The sequence below is a fragment of the Physeter macrocephalus genome, chromosome 4 (genome assembly GCF_002837175.3).
Source record: "Physeter macrocephalus isolate SW-GA chromosome 4, ASM283717v5, whole genome shotgun sequence".
NCBI lineage: Eukaryota > Metazoa > Chordata > Mammalia > Artiodactyla > Physeteridae > Physeter > Physeter macrocephalus.
In genome coordinates this window covers 60,372,466-60,395,252 of record NC_041217.1, presented here as the reverse complement: position 1 = coordinate 60,395,252, position 22,787 = coordinate 60,372,466, and the positions used below count along the sequence as shown (strand labels likewise).

Genomic DNA, 22,787 nt, shown 5'->3' with positions numbered 1-22,787 from the left:
ACTTAGGAGAGCAAAATGATTGTATTGGGCTTCCCTGGTGGCGCAGTGGTTAAGAATCCGCCTGCCAATGCAGGGGACACAGGTTCGAGCCCTGGTCCAGGAAGATCCCACATGCCGCGGAGCAACTAAGCCCGTGCACCACAACTACTGAGCCTGCGCTCTAGAGCCCGTGAGCCACAACTACTGAAGTCTGCATGCCACAACTACTGAAACCCGCGTGCCTAGAGCCCACGCTCCACAACAAGAGAAGCTACCACAATGAGAAGCCCACACACCACAACGAAGAGTAGCCCCCACTCACCACAGCTAGAGAAAAGCCTGCGCGCAGCAACGAAGAACCAACACAGCCAAAAATAAATAAATAAATAAATTTATTTTTTTTTTAAATTGTATTGCCCCACATTCCATAAAATGGGCTTCTGGAACAACCTAGTATAAACCTCCTCTACCCTTTTGGTAATTAAATGCACTACACCAAGAAATAGGAGCTGAAAGCTAGGATAAAAATAAGAACTATAAGTTTAAAAAAAAAAAACTGAGTCCTCTCAAATTAAAATAAAAATAAACTCATGCCTGTTGTCAAGAACTGTGATGAGTCTGGCCTACTTGCAAGCTAACAAGCTACCTGCCACCATTTCATGGATGCTAGCAAAAGACACAGGACTTCTGAGTCAGAGGCAAAGGATTTTACTCCTCAAGGAGAATGAGCTTCAGGTTCACATTGGTTCCCCTTGTCCCCCAATTCCCACAGGGCAATGCAGAGGGGTCTGGGGGATACTGCACATGCAATGGGTTTGAATCACAGCTGGGGAACCCTGAACTGAAGGAACGCAAATCTTGTATCAAGCAAATCTGCCTAAACTTGGTCCCAAAGGAAAACATTATCTTTATTATTCTGTACAGTAAATAAATCTGCCCTCTGCTCCACAGGGAGATATTATATCTCCCAAGTCTGTTCCCTGAAAAGAGAGTCCAGAACAAAGCAGGCAGTGCCTCTGCTCACAACATGTGCAGAAATACAAAAGAGACATGGAGAACTGTCTCCCAACAATTACCCATTTGTTATGGATGAATTTACCTATCACTGAGGGTTTCTCTCCAAGTCTTTTTTGCAGCCCAAGCTGCCTCATTTAATTCCATCTCTTTTACATTCTATTCTATATTAATAGATTGTAAGCTCCATAAAAAAAACACTCTTGTTCACTCAAGTATCCTAAGTGCCTAGAACAGTGCCTAAGACAAAGGAGGTACTCAATATACATTCCTGGATCAGTGAATAAATGAACAGGCTCATAATACTGATTCTGTTCTTCAACGTGTTTTCACTCAATAATACAAGGTGAACATCTTTCACTGGCAATAAATATAGACATATTGCTCATTTTTAATGGCTCTGTAACTTATGAAACAGCTTCATAACTTATTTACTCAAGTACCTATCTCCGTTATTAGACTGAGATGCTTTGGACAAGAAATGTTAGGCTTAAATCTAACTTGGAACAGGACAAAGAGGTGACTGCAATCAAAATGTGTAAGAAGAAAACAGTAAAAACTCAAATGAATGTTTAAAGGCCAAATGTGGGCTAGAGACACAGTTTAGAATCTCTATGATCCTAGGCACAGAGAGAATCTACATTCAGTCACCAGCTCTTTTCCATGAGCCTCCTCCAAGTACTCAAAAGAAACACTGAAAACAACAGGAAGCCTGAGAGAGTCCCTGTCTGGTAAGACTTAAAAAGGAAACTCCAATCACTTTTCAGGCCCTTCTCTCATGGGAAGCAAAAGTCTTAAGCCACTGGGGAAGCCCTAGCTAAAAAGAGCCTCAGCAAAGGTCCACTAGCTTTAAGAGAGGCAGGAAACCCTCACGTCCATTTCAGGCAAAGGCAACTGCCTTCAGGAAAGGAAAGAAGTATAAACTGCCTATCCTTAAGGGAGGAACAGGAATCCCCCTCCCATCCCTACCAAGAGCCTTACAATGAACAACAAGCAGCAGTTAAGCGTGGTGGCTTTGAAATGTGTCAACTCACAATGAACCATGTTTCCCAGAATTTTTTCCCTGTACGTTTCATGTTACTTGAATTACCAGTCATATTTGCACAAGATTGGTGGGTAGAAGTAAAGCAACAGCCATACTGATTTTTATTAATGCTTATATTGTTTATATACATTGTTACTCGTCTGGCTCACCTCGTTAGAATGGGGAGCAACTAGGCCTATAACCGTCCTGCCTACCCATAGATCCTCTTTTAGGTTCTTGGAATACTAGGCCAATTTGTGTTTAGGTCCATGACAAAGGGTACTAGTTTCTCCTAAAAAAACACCTACATCTATAAGACTGAAGACAGTGAGAACTGGCATAGATCTTATGTTTTCATGGGTTCAGGCTTGTCCTTCCTATCCCCAATTTACCATCATCCTTTCCCAACTGTCTGTCCTGAGGATGTCAAGCCCCAGCAAAAGACATGAAGAAAACAACTTTACAGAGACAGTTTAATGAGTTCCCACAACTACACAAAGTCAAATACCAGTAACACATCTTTGTGTGTATGTTTGTATATTGCCTAGTAATTCTGCTTCTTTGATTGAACTCATTCATGATTAACATTTTCAGCAAACTAGCAACACAGGGAAACTTCCTCAATCTGGTAATAAGCACTAATAAAAGACCTAAAATATATCATATTTCATGGTGAAAGACTGAATGCTTCCCACCTAAAATCAGGACAATACAGGGAAGTCCACTCTCACCACTATTATTAAACACAGTCCTGGAAGTATTAGACATTGGAATAGTGTTAAAACAAAAAAAAAAGACACATAGTTTGGAAAGGAAGAAATAAAACAGTCCCTATTGAAAGATGACATGATTTTCCACATAGAAAATCTTCTGGAATATACCCAGAAACCTCTGAGAATTAATAAGTTTTGCAAGATCACAACATATAAGATCAACACACACAAAAAATCACACTGTTACATACTAACAATGAATGGGTAGAAGCTGAACTTAAACACAATACGTTTGGGCTTCCCTGGTGGCGCAGTGGTTGAGAGTCCGCCTGCCGATGCAGGGGACACGGGTTCGTGCCCCGGTCCGGGAAGATCCCACGTGCCACGGAGCGGCTGGGCCCATGAGCCATGGCCGCTGGGCCTGCGCGTCCGGAGCCTGTGCTCCACAGCGGGAGAGGCCACAACAGTGAGAGGCCCGCATACCGCAAAACAAAAACAAAAACAAAAACAAACAAACAAAAAAAAGAATCCACCTGCCAATGCAGGGGACATGGGTTTCAGCCCTGGTCCGGGAAGATCCCACATGCTGTGGAGCAACTAAGCCCATGCGCCACAACTGCTCAGCCTGCACTCTAGAGCCCGCGAGCCACATTACTGAAGCCCACACGCCTAGAGACCGTGCTCTGCAACAAGAGAAGCCACCACAATGAGAAGCCCGCGCACCACAACGAAGACTACCTCCCGCTCGCCACAACTGGAGAAAGCCTGCGCGCAGCAACAAAGACCCAACTCAGCCATGAATAAATAAATAAATTTATTTTTTTAAAAACAATACATTAATAATTGCTCAGAATAAAATTAAATATTTAGACGTAAATATACAAAATATGCTGAAGATGTATATCCTGATCATTATAAAATGCTGATCAAAGAAACCAAAGAACTAAATAACTGGAGTGATGTACTGTGTTTATGGATCAGAAGACCCAACATAGTAAAGATGTCAGTCCTTCCCAAACTGATATGTGAATCCAATGCAATTCCTATAAAAATCCCAGCAAAGGGCTTCCCTGGTGGCGCAGTGGCTGAGAAGCTGCCTGCCAATGCAGGGAACATGGGTTCGAGCCCTGGTCTGGGAAGATCCCACATGCTGCGGAGCAACTGGGCCCGTGAGCCACAATTACTGAGCCTGTGCGTCTGGGGCCTGTGCTCCACAACAAGAGAGGCTGCGATAGTGAGAGGCCCGTGCATCGCGATGAAGAGTGGCCCCCACTTGCCACAACTAGAGAAAGCCCTCGCACAGAAACAAAGACCCAACACAGCCATAAATAAATAAATAAAAATAAAATTGGCCCTGGTTGTAAAAAAAAAAAAAAAAAAAAAAAATCCCAGCAAGGTATTTTGGAGATAAGGACAACCTTACTCTAAAATTCATATAAAAAGGCAAAAGACATAGAAGAGCTAAAACAATTTTGAAAAAGAATTATTGAGGGGAGAAAACATCACTTAACTTGATGTAAAAACTTACTATATAGCTACAGTAAGCAAAACAGTATGGTATTTACAAAGGGACAGATACACAGATCAATGCAAGAGAATAGAGAACACCGATTAGATACACATAAATGTGCCCAACTGATTTTTAATAAAGGTGCAAAAGCAATTCAATGGAGAAAATACAGACTTTTAAACAAATGGTGCTAGGGCAAGTGGACATTCATAAGCACAAAAATGAACTTCAAGGTAAATCACATACCTCATACAAAAATTAACACAAAATGGAGGCTGGACTTAAACAAAAATATAAGACTATAAAACTTCAGGGAAAAAACATAAGAGGTAATCTCCGGACCTAGGGTTAAGTTAAGAGTGTTTAGACATCAGACCAAAAGCATAATCCATAAAAGAAAAAACTGATAAACTGGACCTCTCCAAAGTTAAAAACCTTTACTCTGCAAAAGACTCTATGAAAAGAAGAAAAAGACAAACTACACACTGGGAGAAAATATTTGCAAACTGCATATCTGATGAAGGACTAATACCTAAACTATATAAATAAGTCTCAAAAAACAACAGTGAGAGACATGAAAATACATACCACTGAAAATATCCCCTCTGAGCACCAACAACCAGCTGCGTTGGGACCTGGCCTTACCTGCCAGCTGGCCAGCATCAGCCCAGGACTCCTGCACTGCACAGCCAGCCATACCAGGACCTGGACCCGGCCACAAGCAGCTGGAAGCCTCTGCACTATGCAGGGCCCCACAGCCAAGTGGGCTGGGAGCCAGCCCCATGTACCAGAGTGCCACAGCAATCAGCCCCACCACAACAAAAGGGCCCACATAGCCCACACAGGGGGCACCCCTAGGTCATACAACTCTGGTGACCTGAGGGGAATGTACTTATCCCACAAGCTGCACAGCACGGCCAAAAAAAAAAAAAGAAGATATAACAGTTGTAAATATATTTGCACCTAACATAGGAGCACATAAATACATAAACCAAATATTAACAAACATAAAGAAATTGACAGTAACATAATACTACTAGGGAACTTTAACACTCCACTTACATCAATGGATAGATCATCCAGACAGAAAATCAATAAGGAAACACTAACTTTAAACAACATATCAAGGACTTCCCTAGTGGTCCAGGGGTTAAGAATCTGCCTCCTAATACAGGGGACGCAGGTTCAATCCCTGGTTGGGGAACTAATATCCCACATGCCATGAGGCAACTAAGCCTGCACTCTCTAGACCCATGCACCACAACTAGAGAGCCCACATGCCACAACTACTGAGCCCACATGCTATGGGGCCCACGTGCCACAACTAGAGATCCCCATGTACAACTACTGAGCCCACGCGCTCTAGAGCCCACACGCCACAACAAAAGATCCCACATTCTGCAACTAAGACCCGATGCAGCCAAATAAATAAATAAATAAACAAACATTTCACAAAATGGTTAAGATAAATGTTCTGTGTATCTTACCTCAGTAAATTTTTTTAAAAAATCAAATCAGATGAACTTAATAGATACAGAAAGAACATTCCATTAAAAAGCAACAGAATACACATTCTTCTCAAGTACACATGGAACATCTCAAGGATAGAGCACAAGCTGGGCCACAAAGCAAGTCTCAATAAATCTTAAGACTGAAATCATACCAAACATCTTTTCTGACCATAACACTATAAGCCTAGAAATCAACTATAAAGAGAGAAACTGCAGACACAAAAAACACATGGAGGCTAAACAACATGCTACTAAACAACCAATGGATCACTGATTAAATCAAAGAGAAAATCCAAAAATACCTGGAAACAAATGAAAATGGAAACACACTGATCCAAAATCTATGGGACTTAGCACAAGCAGTTCTAAGAGAGAAGTTTATAGCAATACAAGCCTAGCTCAAACAACCTAACTTTACACCTAAAGCTACTAGAAAGATAACAAACAAAACCCACAGTTAGCAGAAGGGAAGAAATAATAAACAGCAAAATAAGTGAAATAAAAACTAAAAGATCAATAGAAAAGACCAATGAAACTAAGAGCTGGTTCTTTGAAAAGATAGACCAAATTGATAAACCTTTAGCTACACACATCAAGAAACAAAGAGAGGGCCCAAATCAATAAAATCAGAAATGAAAAAGGAGAAATACGAAGGATCATAAGAAATTACTATGAAAAACTATGCACCAATAAAATGGACAACCTAAAAGAAACCGACAAATTCCTAGAAATGTACAATCTCCCAAGACTGAATCAGGAAGAAACAGAAAACCTGAACAGACCAATTACCAGTAATGAAACAGAGTCAATAACCAAAAAAACTAAGAATAAGCAAAAGTCCAGGACCAGACAGCCTCACAGGTAAATTCTATCATTTAAAGAAGAGCTAATACCTATCCTCAAACTATTCAAAAAAACTAAAGAGGAAGGACTTCTGAACTCATTCTATAAAGCCAGCAGCACCCTGATACCAAAAAAAAAAAAAAAAAAAAACACACAAAAAAGGAAATTACAGGTGAATACCACTGATGAACACACATGCAAAAATCCTCAACAAAATACTAGCAAATCAAATTCAACAATACATTATATGGATCATACACCATATTCAAATGGGATTTATCCCAAGAATGCAAGGATGATTCAATATCTGCAAATCAATCAGTGTGATACACCATATTAACAAATTGAAGAATAAAAATCATATGATCATGTGATCATCTCCATAGATGCAGAAAAAGCTTTTGACAAAATTCAATATTCATTTATGATAAAAATCCTCAACAAAGTAGGTATAAAGAGAACACACCTCCACATAATAAAGGCCCACTTTACTGACAAGTCCACAGCTAACATCACACTCAACAGTGAAAAGCTGAAAGCATTTTCCCTAAAATCAGGAATGAGACAAGAATGCCCACTCTTGGCACTTTTATTCAACATAGTACTGGATGTCCCAGACACAGCAATCAGACAAGAAAAAGAAATAAAAGGAATCCAAATTGGAAAGGAAGAAGTAAAACTGTCACTGTTTGCAGATGACCTGATACTACATATGGAAAGTCCTAAAGATACACCAAAACACTATTAGAATGAATGAATTCAATACAGTTACAGATACAAAATTAATATATAGAAATCTCTTGTTTCTATGCAGTAACAATAAACTACCAAAAGGAGAAATTAAGCAAAAAATCCCATTTACAATTGCATCAAAACGAATAAAACACTTAGGAATAAATCTAACCAAGGAGGTAAAAGACTCAGAAAACTATAAAACACTGATAAAAGAAATTGACAATGACACAATTGGAAAGATATACTGACTTTGTGGATTGGAAGAATTAATATTGTTAAAATGTTTACACTACCCAAGGCAAGCTATAGATTCAATGCAATTACTATCAAAATAACAATGGCAATTTTCATAGAACTAGAATAGATAATTCTAAAATTTCTATGGAAACACAAAATACCCCAAATAACCAAAACAATCTTTAGTAAGAACAAAGCTGGAGGTATCACACTCCTTGATTTCAAACTATACTACAAGCTAAAGCAAATAAACAGTATGGTACTGGCACAAAAACAGACACACAGATCAACAGAACAAAACAGAAAACCTAGAAACGAACCCACATGTACATTGCCAATCAATCTACGACAAAGGAGGCAAGAATACAGAATGAAGGGAAAGGTAGCCTCTTCAATAAATGGTATTGGGAAAACTGGACAGCTACATGCAAAAGTATCAAACTGAACAAACTTTCTCACATCATATACAAAAATTCAAAATGAATTAAAGACTTAAATGTGAGACCTGAAACCATAAAACTTCTAGAAGAAAATATAGGCAGTATGCTCTTTGACCTCAGTCTAAGTAATATTTTTTTATATGTCTCCTCAGCAAGGGAAACAAAAGCAAAAATAAATAAATGGGAGAACATCAAACTAAAAAGCTTTCTGCACAGTAAAGGAAACTATCTACAAGACTAATAGACCACCAATTAAATGTTAGAAGATTTTTGCAAACAATATATTTCATAAGGGATTAATATCCAAAATACACCAAGCCCACGAGCCACAACTACTGAGCCTGCGTGCCACAACTACTGAAGCCCACGTGCCTGGAGCCCATGATCCGCAACAAGTGAAGCCACTGCAGTGAGAAGCCCAAGTGCCACAATGAAGAGTAGCCCCCACTTGCCGCAACTAGAGAAAGGCCGTGCAGAGCAACGAAGACCCGATGCAGCCAATTAATTAATTAACTAATTAATTAAAAACCCAATTATAAAATGGGCAGAAGACCTGAACAGACATTTTTGCAAGGAAGACATACAGATGGCCAATGCGCACATGAAAAAATGCTCAACATCCCTAAACATCATGGAAATGCAAATCAAAACCACAATGAGATATCACCTCACACCTGTCAGAAAGGCTATTATCAAAAAAACAACAAATAACAAGTGTGGGAGAGGATGTGAAGGAAAGGAAACCCTCATGCACTGCTGGTGGGAATGCAAATTGGTACAGTCACTATGGAAAACAGTATGGAGCTTCCTCAAAAAACTAAAAAGACAACTACCATACTACCCAGCAATTCCGCTTCTAGGTAATTTCCAGAAGAAAACAAAAGCATTAATTCGAAACAATATATGCGCCCCTATGTTCACTGTAGCATTATTTACAGTAGCCAAGATATGGAAGCAACCTAACCGTCCATCAACAGATGAATGGATAAAAAAGATGTGGTGCATATATATGCAATGGAATACTACTCAGCCATGAAAAGGATGAAATCTTGCCCTTTACAACAACGTGGATGGACCCAGAGGATATTATGTTAAGTGAAATAAGTCAGAGAGAGAAACACAAATATCATGTGATTTCACTTACATGTGAAATCTTAAAAACAAAACAAATGAGCAAACGTAACAGAACAGAAACAGACTCATAGATACAGAGAACAAACAAAACAAATGAACAAAAACGTAACAGAACAGAAACAGACTCATAGATACAGAGAACAAACAGGCAGTTGCCTAAAGGGAGGGGGTTGGGGGGAATAGTTGAAGGAGATTAAGAGGTACAAACTTCCAATTACAAAATAAATGAGTCACACATCAATGAAATGTACAGCATAGGAAATACAGTCAATAATATTGTAATAATTTTGTATGGTGACAGATAGTAACTATAGTGATCATGGTGATTTTTTTGTAGTGTACATAAATATTGAATCACTATGCTGAGCACCTGGAACTAAATTAAATACTTCAATTAAAAATTGATACTTCAATTTAAAATACTTCAATTAAATACAACGCTTCAATTAAAAAAAGGAATAAGAAAATATAAAGATAGTTTAAAAAAAACAAAAGCACATAAAAAGATGCTCAAAATTAAGCATTAGGGAAATTATAAATTTAAACCACAAATTACCACTACAAACTTATTAGAATTACTAAAATAAAAAACAGTGGCAACACTAAATGCTGCTGATGATGCAGAGAAACTGGATTATTCACACGTGGCTGATGGGAACATAAAACGGTTCAGCCATACTGGAAAAAGGTATGGCAGTTTCTTACAAAAGTAAACAATGTGCTTATCATATAGTGTAGTAACTACAATAATGGACATTTATCCCAGAGATGAAAATCTATGTTCATACAAAAACCTGTATATGGATGTTCGTAACAGCTCTCTATTTAACAGTCAAAAACTGAAAACAATACAAATATCTTCAACAAATGAACGATTAGTTATATACCGATATCATGAAATACTAATCGACAATAGAAAGAAATAAACTATTGTACACACAACCTGGATGAATCTTAAGGGAATTATGCAGAGTGAAAAAAGCCAATCTCAGAAGTTTACATGCTGTTATTTATAACATTACATACATGTTATTTATGTAACATTCGTGAAATGACAAAATTATAGAAAGGGAGAACAGATTAGTAGTTACTAGGGGTTAGCTGTTGGGAGGGAAGGATGTAGCTGTGGCTAAAAATGGGATCACAAAGGACTATTGTGATGAAACTGTTCTGTACCTTAAATATGATGGTAACCACTTTAATCTATTAACATTAATTAACATTAATTTATTAAAATTATTAGAGAAATGAAAATCAAAACTACAATGAGGTATCACCTCACACTGGTCAGAATGGCCATTATAAAAAATCTAGAAACAATAAATGCTGGAAAGGGTGTGGTGAAAAGGGCACTCTCCTCCACTGTTGGTGGGAATGTAAATTGATACACCACTATGCACAACAGTATGGAGGTTTCTTAAAACACTAAAAATAGAAAGCAATCCCACTACTTGGCATATACCCTGAGAAAACCATAATTCAAAAAGAGTCATGTACCACAATGTTCACTGCAGCACTATTTACAATAGTCAGGACATGGAAGCAACCTAAATGTCCTAAAGAAGATGTGGCACATATTTACAATTGAATATTACTCAGCCATAAAAGGAACAAAATTGAGTTATTTGTAGTGAGGTGGATAGACCTAGAGTCTGTCATACAGAGTGAAGTCAGAAAGAGAAAAACAAATACCATATGCTGACACATATATATGGAATCTAAAAAAAAAAAAAAAATGGTACTGATGAACCTAGTGGCAGGGCAGAAATAAAGACATAGACATAGAGAATGGACTTCAAGACACAGCGGGGGAGGGGGAAGCTGGGGTGAAGTGAGAGTAGCATCGACGTATATACACTACCAAATATAAAACAGATAGCTAGTGGGAAGCAGCAGCATAGCACAGGGAGATCAGCTCGGTGCTTTGCGATGACCTAGAGGGGTGGGATAGGGAGGGTGGGAGGGAGGCTCAAGAGGGAGGGGATATGGGGATATATGCATGCATATGGCTGATTCACTCTGTTGTACAACAGAAATTAACACAGCATTGTGAAGCAATTATACTCCAATAAAGATGTATTAAAAATAATAAAAAAATTAAAAAATTAAAAAATAATAATAAAATAAAATTTTTTAAAAAAAATAAAAATTAAAATCAGTGCTAAAATTGCATGGAACTAAATACATACACATGCAAAAGTGCATGTAAAACTGGGGAAATATGAATAAGATTCATAGATCCATCTATGTCAATTTCCTAATTGTGATATATTAATATACTTGTACAAGATATTACCATTGGGAAATTGATTGAGGGTATATGAGATCTCTTTGTATTATTTCCAACAACTGCACATGCATCTACAGTTATCTCTAAATTAAAAGTTAAAGTACCAAACAAAACAAAACCTTCCCACAAAGAAAACTCCAACCTCAGATGGCTTCAATGCCGAAATCTATCAAACATTTAAGGAAAAGGTAATTTCAAGTCTACACAATCTCTTCATAAAAAGAGAAGAACACTTCCAACACATTTATGAGGCCAGCATTATCCTGATACGAAAAACAGGCAAAAATATAACAACTGTGAGCTAATATCCTTAAAGAAGAAAACCACAAAATTCTTACCAAAAGTGAAGCCAGCAATATATAAAGGACAGTTTATCATAACCAAGTAGGATTTGGCCCAGGAATTGAATGTTGGTTCAACATTCAAAAATCAAGGGGCTTCCCTGGTGGCGCAGTGGTTGAGAGTCCGCCTGCCGATGCAGGGGACGCGGGTTCGCGCCCCGGTCTGGGAGGATCCCACATGCCGCGGAGCGGCTGGGCCCGTGAGCCATGGCCGCTGAGCCCGCGCGTCCGGAGCCTGTGCTCCGCAACGGGAGAGGCCACAACAGAGGGAGGCCCGCATACCACAAAAAAAAAAAAAAAAATCAATCAATATGTTAACATAATCTATGAAACAGAAATCATATAATCAATTCAACAGATGCAGAATAAACCCTGACAAAATTCAACAGCTAGTCATGATAAACACTCTCAGCAATTTAAGAGTAGAAGGGGTTTTCTTCAATGGGTATCTACAAAAACCTACAAACAACATATTTAATAGTTAAAGACTGAATGCTTTCCAGGATGAGGAATAAGGCAACAATGTCCACTCTTACTACTTCCTTTCAAGATTCTACTGGAGTCCTGGTCAATGCAATTAAGCAAGAAAATTGAAAACGGAAGAAAAAAATAACATAGGTAAAAAAGGAAGAAATCTTGTTTTTTTTGTTTTTTGGTTTTTTTTTTTTTTGGTCACACCATGCTGCTTGTGGGATCTTAGTACCCCAACCAGAGATTGAACCTGGTCCCTCTGGGCAGTGAGAGCACCAAGTCTTAATCACTGTACCACCAGGGAATTCCCAGGAAGAATCTTAATATGCAGTGACATAATCAACTACATAAAATCCAAAAAAGCCTGCAAAGAAAAAATTTTATAAGAACTAATGAGTAGGGCTTCCCTGGTGGCACAGTGGTTAAGAATCCACCTGCCAGTGCAGGGGTCACAAGTTCAAGCCCTAGTCCGGGAAGATCCCACATGCCCTGGAGCAACTAAGCCCGTGTGACACAACTACTGAGCCTGCACTCTAGGGCCCACAAGCCACAACTACTGAAGCCCATGCACCTAGAGACCGTGCTCTGCAACAAGAGAAGCCACCGCAATGAGAGGCCTGCACACCACAACGAAGAGTAGCCCCTGCTTGCCGCAACTAGAGGAAAGCCCGCATGCAGCAACGAAGACCCAAAGCAGACAGAAATTAATTAATTAATTAATTTTTTTAAAAAAAGAACTAATGAGTAGGTTGAGTAAAGTTGCACGATATAAAGCCAATTTTAAAAAATTTTATTTCTATATATGCACAATGAATAATTTGATATTACTTACAAACTTATAAAATGATACTATATAAAATAGTATAAAAACATTAAATATATAGGAATAAATATAGCAAATATATATATAAGATCTGTACACTGAAAAATATATAACATTGCTGAAAGAAATGAAGGAACAACAAAATAAATGGAGAGAAAAGCCACCATTATGAAATGGAAGATTCTATACTGTAAAGACTACAATTCTCCCTGAAATAAGGTACAGATTCAACACAGTATCAATCAAAACCCCAGCAGTCCTTTTTATAGAAATTGACAAGCTGATTCTGAAATTTAAAAAATGAAAAGGACTCAGAATAGCCAAAGTAATTTTGAAAAAAAGAACCAAGTTCAAAATATCACACTAGCTGATTTCAACACTCACTATAAAGACCGGAAGTACTGGCACAAAGGCAGATACCTAGATCAATGGAACGTGGTAGAGAAATTGACTTACACAAACTGGGAGAAAATATCTGTAAAATACATATCTGATTAAGGACGTATATCAAGAATATATAAAGAATTTTTACAATATTAAAAAGGTAAATCTGAATATTTAACCAAAGTATAAGAATGGCAAATAAGCCATGAAAATACACTCAAAATCATTAATCATTAGGATTAAATCAAATGCAAATTAAAACAATAGTGATATTATACCTACATATCAACTAGAAAAGCTAAAATTAGGAAGACTCATAATGCCAAGTATTGATGAGAATGTGGAACAACTAGAACTCTCAAACACTGCTGATGGGAATGCAGTATGGTACAACTGTTTTGAAAAAGTTTCTTACGAAGTTAAACACACTTATAAAACTCGGCAATCCCACTGCAAGTATTACTCAAGAAATGAGGATTTGGGAATTCCCTCGCAGTTCAGTGGTTAGGAATCTGGGCTTTCACTACCAAGGAGGGCCTGGGTTCAATCCCTGGTCGGGAAATGAAGAACCAGTAAGCCGTGAGGCGTGGCAAAGAAAAAAAGTGAGTATTTAAAAGTGTTCTATCCCAGTTATTTTTGCCGAAGTATAAATTAAAAGTTTTGTTATTTATATCTTCTTTATTAGCCATCAGTACTATTCAAAAAACATTTTTTTTAGTCTACTACAACTACTTGGGAAACCCACCCACCCTAACTTTGAAGTCAGTAACATTCAATTACAATTATAAAAAAAACACACCACCTAGAACAGCTTTGTGAACCTCAAGCCAACACTCAATAGTGGATATTCTACGCGGTCAACACCAACATTTTTAACAACACGATATGGAACAGAAAAGAGAATGCACCACACCTAGTAAGGGTAAATGTCATTTGGGGAATCTTTTATTTTAGTTATGTGTGTCACAAGTTGCCATGTAAATGTATTTTTACTGTGGATCATGGTCAAAACATTTGAAAAACACTGACATAAAACATATCTGAAATATAAATTTTGTGCTACCAGAAGCTCCTATCCCTTTTAAGCACTTTCATCCTATACCAGGTAGGAATGAAATCTACAGTAGAGCTATTCAATTGTCTGCTGTTTTATGATTGATAATATGCATTTGGTGGCCTAATCTTCAGGAATTAACAGCATATTCTATTACATATATTTGTCAGATTTAACTGTCATTATTAACTATTAAAATCAGACCTCTTTTAGCTTTCATTGAAATTTTAAGACTAAAGAAACAAAAGAAAAATACTTCACTAAGTTTTCCCCAGTAGTTAACAAGGAGGCAAAACTCAGAATTTTCTGACCCTCATAAAAGATGTTTTAACCCAGCAACACTTTATGAAGAACTTGGTAAGTCTGAATATAGATGTAGTCAAGATACGCTAAAGGCTAAACTAAATGCAAAATTATCCATTTCAGTACATACCGACCCTAATGATATTCAAAGGACATAGACTTCCTAATCGCCTGAACAAAAAGAGATTTCAATCTCCCCTATAAGGCTGTCACTGGCTTAGTGGTATAGTCTGAATGTTCATGTCCCCCCATCACCCCACCCGGACCAATTCCTCTGCTGAAATCCTAATTAGGAGGTGGGAATCTTTGGGAGGTGATTAGGCTTGGATTAGTGCCCTTATAAAAAAGATCCCAGAGAATTAGCTCACTTCTGCCTTGTGAGGTTATGGTGAAAAGATGGCTATGAACCAGGAAGCAGGCCCTCATCAGACTCAGAACCTGACCATGTGAGCACCCTTATCTCAGGCTTCCAGCCTCCAAAACTTTAAAAAATAAATTTATGTTGTTCAAAAGCCACCCAGTTTATGGTATTTTGTTACAGCATCCCAAGTTGACCAAAAGACTGCCTAATCATAACTTAAACACTTTGTATTAAACATATAATACATTAGGGCAAACAACTCCCTTGAAAATTTCCCTTAAATTGCTTATTGTTAGTCAATTACTGTCTTTTAATTTAGAAGGGTTAGAAAGTGTAAATTCAAATTGTAGGCAAGCCTGTCTAAAATGAGAGAAATAGGAAAAGAAAGAAGAAATGTACAGATGATAATTTCTTTTATAAGTAATGTTTATCTCTATAAAACTGTAATGAAATATGTATGACTAATAAATTATAACAATCACTGAGTTCCAAAAGCACTACTCTATAACTAGCATACAGTATCTTAAGAAACATTTAGATCTACAGGTGTCTCTGACTCTGGACTTTGACAATTGCTCTTTAAAAAAATAAATCCTCCATTGAAATTTAGATCAGGCTCATAAAGATTACAATCCCTGGCCTAGCCTCTGAATCCATGCCAGACAAAACACTTCATTGGTTCAGGTGAATCTTGTGAATTTGTGGGCTATAAGTAAACATATACATCTTCTTCTAGATAACACATGACAAATTATCTTTATTCTCACAATATAAAAGGATGTTTTGGGAGCTTCCCTGGTGGCGCAGTGGTTGAGAGTCCGCCTGCCGATGCGGGGGACGCCGGTTCGTGCCCCGGTCCGGGAAGATCCCACATGCCTCGGAGCGGCTGGGCCCGTGGGCCATAGCCGCTGAGCCTGCGCGTCCGGAGCCTGTGCTCCGCAGAAAAAAAAAAAAAAAAAAAAAAAAGATGTTTTGTGAACTGCAATTTTTTTGATGGGAGGAAAAGAGAAAATTAACCAAATTTAAATAAAATCACCTGTAAAACATGAATACTACTATTGAAAAGGCACATGCTATGGTTAATTTGAAATGCACATATTACAAGAAAAATCTGTCAATTGCTTCTATCCCAATTTTACTGTTATTTAGAAGTAATTCATTATTAGAAATACAAATAATGGAGATAAATTAGAAAAATATTTAACCTACAGTACTATAGATAAACAATCAAAATGTTTAAATATTGATGTCCCCCCCAAAAAAATCTATTTACTTTTTAAAACACTTGTTCTTCTTAAAAAGAAGACTTTATAAGAGTACTTCAAAATATCATTTTTTAGGGCTTCCCTGGTGGCGCGGTGGTTGCGCGTCCGCCTGCCGATACAGGGGAACCAGGTTCGCGCCCCGGTCTGGGAGTATCCCACGTGCCGCGGAGGGGCTGGGCCCGTGAGCCATGGCCGCTGGGCCTGCGCGTCCGGAGCCTGTGCTCCGCAACGAGAGAGGCCGCAGCAGAGGGAGGCCCGCATACCACAAAAAAAAAAAAATATCATTTTTTTAAAATCTTATTAATTCAGGCAATACCAATGTGGATTTTGCTGTTTCCTGCTAAACCAAGATTAGCACTGGAGTGTGAAAGAGATGGATAAACTAAAGATGTAAAGAAAGTCTCCTAAGGCTAAGAAATTACTGTTCAGCTATTTTTGAATATAAAAAAAACCACTTTAAAAGGATGTGCTAATTATAAAGTATATATTACTACCACATTTAAAATATTATGTAAGATATGGAATTTCCTGCATGAATATACATATATTTGAAAATCTATAATTTCGACTTTCTACTAAATACAGTGGACTCTTATTCTTCAATTCTCCACCCAACACAAGAACTCCACTCCCATTATGGAGCTAGAAGAGGAAGGGAAAAAGAAAATGTATGATTTTATATTTTAATTGACTCTATCATAGATACAGCTGAAGTAACTGAACCAGCAGAAAACATTAATACATAAACCTACATATAAGTACTACTTATTTAAATGCTCCAACTAATAGAGATAAAGGACCACATATAAATTCACTGGTGTAGAATACAAGTTTGTTTGTTTGCGGTGTGCGGGCCTCTCACTGTTGTGGCCTCTCCCGTTGCGGAGCACAGGATCCGGACGCGCAGGCTCAGCGGCCATGGCTCAAGGGCCCAGCCGCTCCGCCGCATGTGGGATCTTCCCAGACCGGGGCACGAACCCGTGTTCCCTGCATCGGCAGGCGGACTCTCAACCACTGCGCCACCAGGGAAGCCCACAAGTTTTTTTTTATTAAGCTAAAATTAAGTTCTTTCTCAGCAAGTAAGTATTAAAAGAATTATTGCACATCTTTTAGGTTAATGGTTTAAAAAAGCACTCTCTACTGATATTAAATTTTAAAATGATTAATCACCACTCCAGGTACTTATCCTAGAACAAATGCACAAAAAGCATGTGCAAGGAGGTTCACTGTAGTGCTGTTAATAACAGCAAACGTCCAAAAAAATAAAGGTTGAGTCGACGATGACACCTTCATACTGTTAAATACTCTGCAACAGTTTAAAAGACTGTATAGATCTATTTTTACTGCCATGCAAAGATCTCCAAGATGTAAAAAAAAAGCAAGTTGCAAAACAGTGTTTACAGTATGACACCATATATTCAGGTGACACACACACTCCTACAGCATTTCTATATGTACACATGTGCTTGTAAGAATTCAAAGAAAAAGGTCTGGAAGAATATTCAGGAAACAGAGAACACTGTTACCTCTCAAAGAGTGTGTGTGTGAAACTGGAATGGGAGAAATCACAAGGATTTGTGCTTCATTCCTATTAAGTTTTTACAATGAGAATGTATTCATGTCACTGGAGACACTAAAAAACAGGAGCAAGGGAAAAAAAATGCCTGCTAACTTCTCTCAAATAACTCACAAACCAGAACTGTTAGGTGTAGCGAAATTTCATTTTCTTTTATTGATTTTAAGTCAAAACTAAATGACATCAACAAATACCTAGCAAAAAGGAACAAAATTGCAAAGAAAAAAATTTGTGATGTTATCTTATCTTCAAATTAAAATAAAAGAAAAGAAAAAGAAGAAAGAGTAATGAAAAGACTGCAGAGGAAGGAAGAAAAAAGACCTCTACTAAATCCGTCCACTTATAGCTCAGGCGTGACCCAGAATCCTCACAAATCCACTTTACGCAAAACGAAAAAAAACTGGACTACCGTTCCCCCAAGTATCGAAGGTTGTTTTTAGAAAGCTTAACTAAGTAACAGTAAATGCCAAGTGTGTTTCACAGGGGTGGGAATGGGAACGTGAAACCCTACACCTCCTTAAAGCGGTCGAAACGACCGAACAGCAGAGTCCAACTGGGAAAACGCGCGGGGGTGGGGAGAGCTCAGCTATCACTTTCATGTTTTGGCTCGGAGCCGCACAACAGTTTACACCGAGTCTGTTTGGAGAGCGGAGTCCCCTCGGGTGGTCAGCGCGTCGCCACGGACACCTAAGCCCTCCCGAGACTTTAGAGGAGGGGCGGTCAACACAAACTTAGGTCCTTCGGCTGAGCGAGGAGAGCGCTGGAGAAGAGCAAAAGCGCCAACTTTTGCTCTAAACGCGGCAGCTCGGGGAGGTTCGACAAGTCTTCTCCCGAGTCCCACTCCAGAAGCGACCCCAACACCTTTCCCGGCCAGTACCGTCTGCCCCCTGTCCGGCCCCCCGAAGGAAAACCCAGTAAGGGCGGCGGCTGGCAGCATGAAAAGGGGACTTAGCCATGGGAGGACACGGGCACGGGATCCGTCCGCCGAGGTCCACCCAGCACCTCGGCGTCTCCGGGGCGTCCCTGCCCAGTCGCTGTCCCACCTCCAACAGCCCCAGCGGCGTGGCCCCCTCCCCCACCTCTGGGCGGCGACCTCAGCGCCTCCGCCCCAGGGTCCCCGCTCACCCAGGTAGCGGCTCCGCAGCCGGGACGGGTCCTCCAGCCCGAGAGACCTTTTCCTCACGTCCCACAACAGGTGTGGGCAGCAGCCACCCCGAGACATGGCTCCGCCGGGCCGGGGGAGAGGAGACCACCGCGTGGGGGAGGGGAAAGGGGGGAGGGGACACGCGGATCAACACCCGAGCGGCACCGGCACCATCCGCGCGCCGGGCCTCGCAGTAGCAGCGAGTTAGATGGCGGTGGCAGCGGCAGCGCCTTCGCCCCCGAAGCCCGGCCGCACCCGGGCCTGAGCTCGCCTCATACTCTCCTTCTCAAGACTACCCAGAACATCCAGAGATCAGCAACTATCCCCTCCCTCGGCACCCCCTCCTACAGGGGGAGGGGGAGGAGGCGGAGGCGGCCTCGACTCCTCCCTCTCCTCGTTCTCGACACCCTCCCTTTCAAGCCTTTCTCGCGAGATGACGACCACCCAGGAGACTGAGGCAGGTGTGTGCCAGGGCTGCCCTTACCCTAGAAAAGTGGGTTCAGACAACTCTAGTCAAATCCTTAATACTCTGGATAAATGAGGAATAGAGACGGAAGAAGCTGAAATCGGAAGTCTCACGCTCACAAGTCTCATTCCAAAGGAAGCAACAGAGTTGTGCAGCGTCATCTTTAGTCGGGTCATGGAAGGCCCGAAAAACCCATTTTATCTAGGGGCCTCCTTAACCAAAGTGAAAGGGGATTAGCGCCGGTGTAGCTTCACTTTCCCTTCTCCAACATGGCCTCCGGGCCAGGAAGAAGAAATTGTAGGTTTGGTCTGGGCCCCGCCCACGCCCCGGGACAGGCCAATCACCGCAGGCAGCTCTGCTTGCGCAAGCGCGCTGCCGGTAGGGCGCCGGGTTGACTCGGTGAGGCTGTCCTTTTGCCACCTGTTTCCATGACTCCTCCTCCTTCTAGGCAGTTGGAGGCCAGGAGGCGGGCCTCCGTCGCAGAGTGTCCGCCCCCACAATCTTCTCTAGGCGCGGGCCACCGGGCGTTTCGTAGGGGAGCTAGCTGAGCTATCCTGGGGGAGAGGAGGGCGCGAGGTGTTGAGACAGGGGAAAGTGACGAGCTGCCCTTCATTGCTAGCCAGGGAGGAGCACGCGGCCGCTGCCTTACCCGGCTGCCCACTATCACTCGTCCGCAGAAATGTCAGCCGCCGGCGCCCGGGGCCTGCGGGCCACCTACCACCGGGTCCTTGATAAAGTGGAGCTTCTGCTGCCTGAGAAACTGAGGCCGTTGTACAACCACCCGGCAGGTAATGAACCCAGAGTGGCTCCCACCGAGACCTTCCCTCCCTGTCCCTTCCCTCCCTTTAGAGGCCCACTGACAACTCTGCCGCTGGAGGCATAACCCACAGCCCCAACCCCCTTCCCTCAAGTGAATCCGTGTACTTTCCTATGCTCCCTGCTTTTCATGTTTTCTTTTCCAGCATCTCTCATAAACTCGTTTTCAAGTCTGCGCCCTTTGCGACCTTTGTCGCACCCCTTCCCTTAGGTACAACTCAGACTCGGACCGGGCCTCTGGGTTTGATCCTTCTCCATTTCTGCGGCCAAGAAAGGGTCTGGGCCACCAGGAAACCTCATTCTCTCCTCTTTCCCTCCATGAGTAGTGGTATATTGACCCACGCGGAGAAGAGCTGTCTTTCCGCCCCGGAGGGTTTGGAGTAAAGGTCATACTTCCTTCAGCTCCAGCTGACAGACCTGCCGATGTGTTAACCGGTTTCTGAGTCAGTGTCATTACTTGCCCCATAGGTCTAGTTTGTTTAAGTCTATCCTTATTTATGAAATTACTACTGAACAAGCTCTCCCTGGACCTTTTTGTGTGGACACACCTGGTTTTAAATTCTGCTCTGCTGCTTACTATCGATGTGACCTTGGGCGAAATCCTAGATCTTAGTTTCTGTAAAATGTGATCGATGGGAGAGTTAAAGATAACATATGTGTTTGATTCTTCATAAATGCTCAGTAAATGTTAGCTCTCTCTTTAACCTATTGGAAAACAATGTTCTTGTGGTTGAAAAAAATAATTCTATAAGAAACTGGAAGATACCAATTCCTCCAACTCTCTATCTCCGCACATATCTGACTATGAAGCAGCTCTTGGGAGTCTGAGATGGTTACTAAATCTAATTTCCAGTTTGATAATGGAGTGAACTGTATCTTCGAATTATACTTTAGTATAATATTACTTATTGCAGTAGTTTACCCCTTATAAAATTGGTCTTTAAGGAGAGGTTTTTATTGATGAAGAAGCTTATTTAGTTTATGTGCCTTTTGGTTCTTTTAACACTCAATTTTTGGAATTGTGCTGTGTTTTGTGGCAGAGATTTTCAGGAGGGAGAATTGGGCAATGCTTCTGTAATAATCTGGGCTTCAGACTCAACTGAATTCTGTGTAGTCAACCCTGACCCTCTTAAGCTCTGTGTTTGGGTTGTAGGATAAAGACAGGATAGAGGAGGAGCAATTTTAAACTACTTTAAAACAGAATTGGAGGGCAGTTTTATAGTGATCTTTTCCAAGGCCTTGGTTTTAACCACCTATAATCATTCTTTATAATACTTTATTCGACTTCTAAATTGAAAAGGAATTATCTTTCATTTGAGGTTGGTTAGTAGATTGTGCATTTTATCTGGATACTCTTGGACTAGTGCAGTTATTGTAACCCTTTTTTTTCAGTGTAATGGAAGGAGTAGGCTTTGAAGCCAGACTGAACTGGATTTGAATCTTGGCTGTGTGACCTTGACCCCAACCTTTAGTTCTAATCTATGAAATGGGGATAATAATTATCACCATTTAAGGATTGTTGTGAAAGTTAAGTGATGTATTGTCTGTAAAATATGTAGCAGTGTTTGCACATAGACTCTCAACAAATGTTAGTGTTAGTTCCCTCTTATTAAGCTTTTCACCAATATGCAGAGTAAGAATACCTATCACTGCAAAATTGTTTGTGATTAAAATGTTGTAGGGTAGGCACACCATTGTAGAAATGAAGAAACATGAAAAATATAACTGTTGATTGATTCATAAGTATTCAATAAAATCTGAGGAAACACTGATTATTGTTCCAAGAGTTATCAGAATGAATATTCAAGATTTTTGCATACTATTTTGCGTAATAGTATGTTATTGAATCATTATATTAAACATTAGAGTAGATTCACATACTGGAGGTTTTTACAGTAATATGCAAGGCTAAATTTTTGAGATTTCATTGTATCATTGACAAGTACATCGAGACAGGTTAAAAGAATATGTCTTTATATAAATATATATTAGAGTAGAATATTGCATTATATATAGAGTTAGACCTGTGGTCTTCATCATCCATTTATCTACATATTGTCTCTGGCACAGAATGATCTACTTCTGTAGAGTAAGAATAGTGTTCTCTATGCATAGAGAATCCTAAAGATGCTACCAGAACACTACTAGAGCTAATCAATGAATTAGGTAAAGTAACAGTATACAAAATTAATGCACAGAAATCTCTTGCATTCCTATACACTAACAATGAAAAATCAGAAAGAGAACATTGTGAAAATGACTATACTACCCAAAGCAGTCTACAGATTCAGTGCAATCCTTATAAAACTACCAATGGCATATTTCACAGAACTAGAACAAAAAATTTCACAGT

General features: G+C 40.0%; 2 protein-coding genes across 7 annotated transcripts in view; one reads left to right on the top strand and one right to left on the bottom strand.

Annotated features, from left to right (window-relative positions):
- DCAF6 (DDB1 and CUL4 associated factor 6) overlaps positions 1 to 19,540 on the bottom strand; it is a 170,259-nt gene extending 150,719 nt beyond the window's left edge. For 2 of the 6 annotated variants that reach the window (XM_024116670.2, XM_024116672.3), the window contains exon 1: positions 19,134 to 19,538. In XM_024116670.2, coding sequence (XP_023972438.1) covers positions 19,134 to 19,230 — 97 coding nt within the window. In that variant the 5' untranslated portion in view covers positions 19,231 to 19,538. Of the gene's footprint in view, positions 1 to 19,133 lie in introns of all 6 variants that reach the window. The other 4 variants (XM_024116668.3, XM_024116669.3, XM_024116671.2 and 1 more) reach the window with 4 other exon arrangements.
- Positions 19,541 to 20,064: 524 nt separating this feature from the next.
- Positions 20,065 to 22,787, top strand: part of MPC2 (mitochondrial pyruvate carrier 2) — a 24,424-nt gene continuing 21,701 nt past the window's right edge. The window contains exon 1 of the mRNA XM_007121638.4: positions 20,065 to 20,406. Coding sequence (XP_007121700.1) covers positions 20,298 to 20,406 — 109 coding nt within the window. The 5' untranslated portion in view covers positions 20,065 to 20,297. The remainder of the gene's footprint in view (positions 20,407 to 22,787) is intronic.